The 10,209-nt window shown below is 34.6% G+C and overlaps 1 protein-coding gene across 1 annotated transcript; it reads right to left on the bottom strand.

Moving 5' to 3' along the window:
- Positions 1-415: 415 nt before the first annotated feature.
- On the bottom strand, positions 416-7,560 carry LOC307156069 (RING finger protein 222). Its single transcript, XM_079867275.1, has one exon. The coding sequence runs from the start codon at positions 7,472-7,474 to the stop codon at positions 6,869-6,871; it is 606 nt and encodes a 201-aa protein (XP_079723401.1). The 5' UTR covers positions 7,475-7,560; the 3' UTR covers positions 416-6,868.
- Positions 7,561-10,209: the final 2,649 nt, after the last annotated feature.

Below are 10,209 nucleotides of genomic sequence, written 5' to 3' on the forward strand. Positions count from 1 at the left end.
AATTTTTATTTGTAAACTCAACTAGTCAATGAATCATTTTTTTCAGTGTAAGTCCTTCACAATGGAATGCAGGGCAAATGTAGATCTATGGAAGTCCTTTGTGTTAAGATAGTTTTAAATGGAATTTTACAAAAAAAAAATGTATCAAATAATACAATAAACTCTTGTTGCCAGGGCTCGTCAAATAGTGAAAAAAGATACCCACACGGTATAAGAAAAAAGTTGCTGCCTTAAATTTTTAAGTACAATCAACTTGGATGTTTAAGTCATTTCTTAAATTACATTAATTTAAATTACATTAATTTAAATTACAACTTAAATTACATTATATGATCAATAAGTTATGACATGTTTCTAGATTGCTTTAACTCAAAATCAAAATAAGTTAAGCAATTTTGAACGTATTCATTATTAATTTTAAGTCATTTTAATGTAATTTAAGTTTAAATGACTTAAACATCCAAGTTGATTGTACTTAAAATTTAAGGTAGCAACTTTCTTTTCAGTGTGGGGGATTCAGTAAAGGTTGTCAGAGTGAGTAATAGAAACTGAGGTAAGGAGCTTAGCGGAGGGTCAATTCAATTAATATTTTGTGCGTTTATCTGCGCTACAACATTATCCAGAATTGCACATAATACAGTAATAGCAACACAGTGACAACTGCTGCATTAGAGTGTATTTTCTTAAAGACTCAATAAATAAAAAAGTGTCTGAAAGCAAGGTAGGAAACCCAGGGTTCCCACAGTCATGAAAAATATCAGGGAATGTTAATTGTGTCATGGGAAAAGAATAACATTTTTAAAATTCCTGTTAAAAAATATGGATTTTTTCTTTTTTTTCTTTTTTTTTTTCTGTATATGCTCATTATACTTATTCCCTGTTTGTGAAGTCAATTTCAAAATCCTTATCATGGAAACTAGAACAACTGTTCATGGAAATTCTTTGGTCAGAAGGTGTGGGAACCCTGGAAATATCGATTCCTCACCCTTTTCCCACAAAACAGAAACAGTACTTGTGCTAAAATGGGTCACTGCGAACACATGTTTCTTCATTATCAGGACATTAGGCAGCCACTACTCAGATCAACCACTGGTTCGGTTCTAATCCACTGCCTTGCATTTTCTGTTGTGTTTCCGCATCCATATGCCCTCCAAAGTGCTTCAAATGCAGTGCCACACTATCCTTTATGTATATACCAATACTGTATATAAAGATGTGTAGATAAGCGTCAACGAGAGGACAAATGTAAAGGCAAATATGAGTTATATATTCATAAATGTGACATGCCATATTTATCTTGTATAGAGATAATGTTCTAAGTATTATTTTGTCCCTGAACACTTTTTGTCAGGTTCACATAGCAAGTGAGTTTTTTGCACTTTTGTAAGCCATGAACTAGTTGTAGAAATATGAATGCAGACTTGGCAGAAGTTTAGGTAGACTTGCTCCCGAGAGAGATTTTATCCCTAAACCGACTTTATCAATAACAGCCTTAATCAACAGCATAAATCAACAACTTATTATTAGAAAATATGTTAAGTCGTCGACAGATTATACTAATTGTATATCTGTTCATTCTTAGTATTGTACAGCAACTGGCTGATTATATAAATAAAAATATACTGGCCCTAAAATGTTTTGGACACTTAAAATGTCTACAAACAAATGTTAGATCTTTTCTCAGTACTAACTACCTAGCCATTTTTCCCCCCCAATTACTTTTTATCAACTAGTGGTTTTTAGTGGATGTACAATGTCAGTTCCCCATTGGTGTCGTTCATCACATGAATTACAGTATCAACATGATCCACTAATGTTTGACAACCACAATGTGTCCACATACATTTTAGGGCCACTATATAGCGTATCTCCCCATAAAATCAATGGAAAGATACTGATTTATAACTTGGCAGGGATCCTTTTTGTGAAATGTCATCTCAAAGATATCAGGCCCTTAAATCCTTCAGAGTCTCATTGCTTTTCCCAGACACATAGTCGGATGCCACACTGAGATGGCACGAGTCTGGCCATTTGTTTCATCAGTAAACAAGGCTATACGAGACTACCAGATGCTGCAATTTCTCTTGTCTGAACTTTTACAAAAAAAAAAACACAAAAAAAATGCAGGACTTTATTAAGGTCAAAGAAACATTTGCTCACTTCTGTCCCGTGGAAGGAATGGGCACAACACAATCTCTGTTGATATACGAAGGACTCTACTTCCAACGGTGGATAGCCATGGCTTCTGTTTTTCTCTTTGAATAAGCATTGGTGTTCGTCAGGGACAAAAGGACTTTTTTTTTTTTTTTCGCTGAAATCTGTGATATGCCTCAGTGTGTGTTCTTGATGAAATATAGTCTAATGATTATTGGTGACTGAGTAATAGTTGTAGTGATTACACAATGATGCCCTCACATTCAGTATTTATAACCTGAAGCTAACGGCGAGTTTCGTGCGTACGTGAGGTTCTGTCTGTGCCGTTTCCCGCGGTGTTCTGTGAGGAGGCCGTTGTGTCTGTTTGAGTGTGCTGACTGAATGTGATTTAGCCTATACTTGGAAGTGCACTAGCGTAAAGGCCCCTTATTGCAGCTGCAATAGAAGCATGGTTTATTTTCTTTATGAACATGAAAACTTTTGCTCATCTCTCTCTGTTAGCAATCATAATGAATGCTAATGTTGTTGTTAATGAATACGTGGGGGGTGGGGGTGGGGGGGTTTATACAGTATGTACATGCATTCTCCTTCCCATTCCAACACTGCATCGGTTACTTCACGCTTTTCTAAGGTGAAAAGGCACAGCTATACATTATCTAAGGGGCCGTTTACACAACATCGTTTTTTTTAGCTAAAAACTGAAAAATGCATTTTGGCTGTTCATTTACACGCCAATTAAAAAAATGGGTTTCAAAATAGAAGTTTTTGAAAGCAATACTGCTATCGTCTCTGTGTAACTACAAAAAACGAGTATTTGTGAAAACGGTAACGTCATTCGCATGCCTGTTACGCGTTCAGTCTATTGGCGCATCGTATTTCTTTACAAAGTGACATCGCCATCTACTGGCCTGGCATGAATAATACAGCGGTTTTAGTCGCAGATCCGTTTGAATAGGGATCGTTTTGGCAACGTTGTTGTCTGTACGCATAAAAAAAAAAAAGAAAACGCAAACGAAAAACTTTTTCGTTTTTAGTACATCTTTGTCATGTAAACGGACCCTCAATCTGATATGTAAATTAAACTAGTCTGTCATCAGATTCAGTTTTTTTTAACTTTTTTTTTTACTCAAAACAGAATGGATGTAATAGCCATGGAACTTTTTAAAGAATCACAGCTGATGAACTGTACAAACATAATTTTAACTGATGATTTGACACAGAATCTGCACAGGTGAATGTCATAAAACTGTCAAGGTCATAGTTCACCCCAAAATTAGAAGAAAACAAACAAGAAATTGTATTCCTGTAAAGAATATGAAGCTTAATGTAGCTTAAATTATTACATTAAATAATTTTCATGATAATCAAGCACAATTTCACAACCAAATGTCATTACCGCAATGAAGAAAAAAAAACTATCTATAATATGAAAAATGATATATTATTTAAATTGTATTTATATCGTAGTATGATTTGTACTTTACTGATGTAGATTTAAATAAAACAAAAATATTTGTATTGCAGTAATTTCTAATGCACTTATCATGGCAATGCTGTAACAAAAAATCTTAATAGTGTCTTTTGATTTTGTAGTGAAGTGGCCTACCTGGACATGTTGTTGTGAAATTCACCCAGATGCTTTTCTTTGCATTTTATGTACCGATTGTGGGGGGAAATCAGTGCAGAAAGACGTTTAATTTATAAGATGTGTTAAATTCTTATTGAGGACTGTAAGCATTATCATATGAGTCAAGATATGTTAAATCAACATGCAAAGAGTCAAACAGACTCTCATTACTTGCTTGAATCAAGGAAATGTATGATTCGAATAACTTTTCAAAAGACCATATTAAAATGAACAGATAGATACAATAATGTATACAGATACATGTATTTATTAATTTATCTGTGACATTTTCAGCATAAAATTAAATGTTCAAAAAGAACGGAATGGACAAAGATCCCACAAATCTTAAAAAGGAGACAGACTGAACTAAAGATCTGATCTCTTTCTCAATACACTTCAATCATCTGTATTGAACATTTTGGTTGATATATTGCCCATTTACATCATCCGGTTAAAGCCAGCAAGTTGGAGTGACAGAACAGAGAATGCATTTAATTATTCCCTTTAGATAATCGTGTGTGTGTGTTCATTAAAATGATACCAGATAATAAAGAGAGTCAGTGATGAAGCAGGGATGTGTGAACTTTAAAGGTTGAACAGTGCACATTTTCCAACAATGTACAGCCCTCTCCAGCTCTGCTTACCGAACTAATGTACAAACCTGCCTGTAAATCACCCTCCTCAGCTTAGCATATCAGTGGAAGAACACAGTCTGTACTGTGAAGCCTGCCGCAGTCCTTATCAGAATGTCAGAAATACATAGATATATATTAAACTCTACATTTGTAATAATACTTCTGGTGTAAGTGCTTTTGTGTGTTTTAAGAAGTGATGTTAACCTCAAACTGCTGTAATAACAATGTCCTGACATTATATAAGGCATGCATGCCTTTATAGGATTGTAAGGGAAATAATTGAAAAGCTTGATGTCTGAAACTGCCGTATTTTTGACAAATCAGGTGTGTTAATCTCAATATGAACTCAAACATTTCTCATCTAGATTCAAATAATGTTGACTATATAGTGCAACAATCGGGTTCCGGAAGTACATTAATTTTCTCCATAGAGAAAATGATTTTTAATGATAACTTATAAACCTTTAAAGACGGCCTTACTGTGAGCGACAAGGTTGTTTATCGACACTGCAGCCGACACTGCACCGACATTTCTGCACACTATTTGCTTCTGCTGCAGCCGTCAGCCTGCATTATTTCATCTTAATAATGTTTAGATGAATATTTCATCTAATATTTTAAGAATATTTCTTCATAAAATAATTGTTTAACAGTGGAATTTGTGGTGAAAACTACATTACCCATGATGCTGTACTGAAAATTACACCAATTAGAGAGTCGAAACAACATCTCGTTAGCTCCGCCCACTCCCATGAAGCACTGCGAATGACGTAAATCGAGTCGATCTCCCTATGCTCTCAAAATACTGAAATTTTTTTATATTTATTCATTTTTTGCAATAAACTTAATTGTTTCTAGATATAATCAACAACTTTAAATGAATACTTTTATAAATCTCCATCGGTTTTAATTAGATTATGTCATTCGCAGTGCTTCATGGGATATAGTTCTTTCCCTCACTTATCGTTAAGTACAGTAAAGTGGTCAAAAGTGATGTCTGGCCTTGAAATAAATTGACATCTTCACACTTTTTTCAAATTATTAAAATTTTTGTTAAAGATTTTTTGCGTAGTTGTGCTTGGAGTCAATTGTTTTGTTTGTGATAACTCAATGAAACATGCAAAATTGTGCGGATATAATTTTTGGCCAGGCTGTCTTACAAAGAAATTATGAACACACGCAAAAGAGAACCGTCAGATATTAATAACTGACTATGTTTCAATGTATGCCTTTTCCTATGAGCTTCTTTGATTTTCTATGCATTTGTTTTTGCAAAGTCAAATAAAACCTGTAGCTGTAGTTTACCCCCTTTTGTTTTGCCAAATAATTTTGTCAGATAAATACCTTAAGTTTAGTGTTTTGTTCTCCCCTCATATTTAAAAATATAAAATATTTTCCTCACATTTTAATCGAACTTGTAGGATCATTAAAAACAAACATTGCTTTTGGCCACTATACTGTACAAAGTCTTGTATACCTTTGTCTTTTTGTTTGACTTTCAAATACTTTTTTTGCTTCAAATAAACTTTTGTAATGTTGTGATTAAACTCTGATTGGTTTGGTTTAGTGCTTAAAACGCTTTCCCTATGAGATAAATGAATGAAAAAAAAACTAAAAAGTTCCTAGATTTTTTTTAGGAGAAACATTAAACAAATTGATGCTTAAAACTGAGAAATCCATTACGTCACCTGAGCCATGAAAGAAACTTCTGAACAATAAAATCAGTCCTCTGGGAGAAGACACACCTACAGTACGAACATGTACACATGAAGATTTTTAAAGGTTCATAAGTGTGCATTGCTGCACAGGTATGTGACACAAACACCCTCCAATCAAAAAGTGACTGATAACTTGTGCAGAATGTGAGGTATTAGTCATGTCATGGCTGGATCTAAGCGCTAACCCGCGCTACAAGTATTTCTGGACAAGCCAGGGTGTGTATCATTCCTTCCAGGCATTGCAAGCAGTCAAGAAAAGCTCAAAGTAAAGCCATCACACCCTTCCCTCTTCTCCATTCTCAACCCTGCTGTGTCCACGGTAGCTGCAACTGAATCCCACGTTCTTTCTTTCTCCAAGATCAAATGACAAGCTCATCTTTGCGTCTCAAGGTTTAAACGTCTCCCGTCCCCTCAGTAGCTCAAGGGAAGCGTTTCAAGAACTTTCTTATCACCTTTGTAGATTCAGATCCAGAACAAAATACTTGTTTATCCATTAACACTATATACAATGACTTTGTTATTGTAATGAAACCTTCTCCAGCATGCCTCCCTCCAAGACATGTCAGAACAAGCCCTGGAAATGATCTCACAATAACCGCCTGTTCTTCATAAAACATTCATTGTGACCGAGTGAAACCAGTCAGTGCAGCTCTTTTTCAGAAAGCGTGGCTTAATAATAATATACACTATTCTTAAAGCGTTTGATCGTACATGAGGCAGCAGTTCTGGATCCTTTATGCCAGCAGAACCCATGGAAGTGTGGCAGCCACCAGTGCCAATAAGGTGAAAGTAATCATTAAGATCAGAAGGCAACAGGAGATGGTGCAAAGTCTCTGTCCATTACTGCCATAGTCTCTCTGTAAGCCTGAAGCTGTCCCAATGTCAATAACATCCCCTTCTGTCATGGGTCGACCCAACTCACTTATGATGAACACCTCTGAAGCGTCTTTAGGACAGACGAGTCGTCGTCTACATAGTCTACATGAAATCCTCCCTAGACACCTGCCGATACAGCCGAGACCTCCGCTGTGAGACCTGGGAACAGAATTCCTTGGGAACACAGGAGCGGGGACGGGTGGCACTTCCAGTGTCCTTCCGATCCTTTTGCCCTCAGCCGGGGAAAATGTTAATCTGTGGTGCTTTGTGATGAATGTCAGGTGTCTGCAGACAGGACAGATGATAGCATCCCGTTTAATGGAGCCGTTCTGGATGGTGTTCACCAGGGTTCGCACTAAGCAGTCATGGCAGAAGTGATGCCCGCAGCTGAGCGTCCTGGCGCTGTCCGTGAGACTCTCGTAACACACCGGACACTCGCTGTCTTCCTGAGCCTCCTCATCCATGATGACTCTCCGCTTTCGATAACTCCAGCTGGATAGCCTCGGCTGGCTTTGAGATGCTGGACGAGGTGAACAGCGTCAGCCTTCGGAAACACACACACACACACACACTGGCACAGGTAACCGATACTCCCATAAGATAACATGCTGACACTCGTGACGACAGACATCGCCATGCGAAGAATGTTGAAAAACTAGATCTGTTGTTAAAGAAACTGGAAATAGTTCCAAATAGACCATAGTTATGCTGTTTTAGCCGAGTACTTGTGCCTTTTAGACATATAGGTATACTTTTGTTATTTTATGTAGTATTTTCAACAACAACAATAATGATGATGATAATATTATATGAAAACATTTATAGAGAGTAATAAAACATTTAAAAACATGAAATAATTCCCTTATTTTATGTAATATTTTCAATTGCCTAATAACACTATTTATTATTATTATTATTATTATTATTATTATTATTATTCATCACTGTAACAATTATTGTTGGTTTAACTTAAAAAAAGTAAGTACATTTTGAGTTCATTGAATTTTGAGTTAATACAATGGAGATTTAAACTCAGAATATTATGTTATCTGAAGCACATTAATTATCTAAGTTGATTTGACAAAAGATAAAAAGTTCTGATGACAAATCATGATTTTTTTTTTTTTACAGTGTATGAAGCATTTAGGTCTATATAAAGAAATGAAGAAAAAGGATAAATAAACGCATAGCCGAAAAAACACAAGGCCTGTTTGCCTTTTAGACATATAGGCTACTTTTGTTATTTTATGTAGTATTTTCAACAACAACAATAATGATGATGATAATATTATATGAAAACATTTATAGAGAGTAATAAAAAATTTAAAAACATGAAATAATTCCCTTATTTTATGTAATATTTTCAACTGCCTAATAACACTAATTATTATTATTATTATTATTCATCACTGTAACAATTATTGTTGGTTTAACTTTAAAAATGTAAGTAAATTTTGAGTTCATTGAATTTTGAGTTAATACAATGGAGATTTAAACTCTGTTATCTGAAGCACATTAATTATCTAAGTTGATTTGACAAAAGATAAAAAATTCTGATGACAAATCATGAAAATATTTTTTTTACATTGTATGAAGCATTTAGGTCTATATAAAGAAATGAAGAAAAAGGATAAATAAACGCATAGCCGAAAACACAAGGCCTGTTTGCAACTAAATTGAATGGAAACTAAGATAATTTCATTAAAAAAAGACTGTTCCTAGGGTAACATGGAGGAAGATCCCCCCCTTAAGAACAATGTGCATTTACTTTTAAAGGGGTGGTTGAATATGATTTCACTTTTCTAACTTTAGTTAGTGTGTAATGTTGCTGTTTGAGTATAAACAACATCTGCAAAGTTACAACGCTCAAAGTTCAAAGCAAAGGGAGATATTTGCTTTTAAAGAAATTGCTTTTTAAGGACTAAACGGCTGGTAGAGACTACACCACATTCCTCCCGGGTTAGTGACATCACCAACCCTAGAATTTACATAAACTCCGCCCCCTGAACACGATTTATAGATTATCAAGACAGAATATGCTAATCAATGACTAGAACATAACTACACATTAATTCACCAACTAACCATTCAGAAATGTTGTCTACATGTTGTCACTTCTTCTTGAGTCTCTCCATCTTTCTGACTTCGGTTTGAACATAAAAGTGACAACTTTAACATGTGGGGTATTTTGAGCTAAACCTTCACATACACACTCTGGGGACATCAGAGACATATTTTACATTTTGTGAAAAAGGCATTATACCACCCTTTTAAATTGTAACATATTTAGATATAAGTTTAGTTTGTGCAGGATGATGGTGCATCAGCCAATGTGTTATAGGAAATAAATAGAGACATCTGTTTGTAAAATGTACTTTTTTTCCCCCAAAGAGGCCATCTTATCCCAGTCCTGGGGTAAGTTAGCCAAAAAATAACTTTTGATATAATTCTTATTAATATAATATATATTTGTTTTAAAGTGTCATTGATGTAAAATACTAAATCAGCTATTCTATTTAAAATGAAATTTTGACCATTTAGTTAAATAATTTAATAACTGACAACACAAAACTGAATCTCATTAAAAGAGATTTATCTGAAAGGTAAAATTATTCTATCACTTATGCAGGCATATGGATATTTAATTATTTAAGTGCTCATATTTTAATTGAAGATATGCTATAGCAACACTATTAAAAATGGAATGATTTCACTCAACTAACCTATAGGTTTTAATAAAAGCAAAGATGTCTTACAAGTACATCTAATTCATGTAAATATAGAATAATAACCCCATTAATTACAAAAATGATTACATTCAAAAATGATAACACTAGTAACAACATGCCACTCTGGCCTTCTGTGGTGGCTCATCTTACCCCAAGGGTCTACTTTTGATCTTTTTACTTCAAAATAAAAAAAATATATAACTTTTACTTCACAAATCTAAAAACATTGATGTGTCCACAAATCCCTCATTTACAAACAGACACACAAAAAACTTTGATAATACAATGCCATGGATCATTCCAGAGACACAAAATTAGATCAATTTGCCTGACTAAATCTCACAAATGTTGATCTTCAGAAATGACAAAAATATGTTTTCATGTATTATTATTATTATTAGCCAATTATTATTTCCAGGCAGACATGAACTTTACGTGAAGACCTAACGCGCCATCGTGTGGTGTGATTT

Source organism: Squalius cephalus (assembly GCF_949319135.1).
Source record: "Squalius cephalus genome assembly, chromosome: 1".
In the NCBI taxonomy this organism is placed as follows: domain Eukaryota; kingdom Metazoa; phylum Chordata; class Actinopteri; order Cypriniformes; family Leuciscidae; genus Squalius; species Squalius cephalus.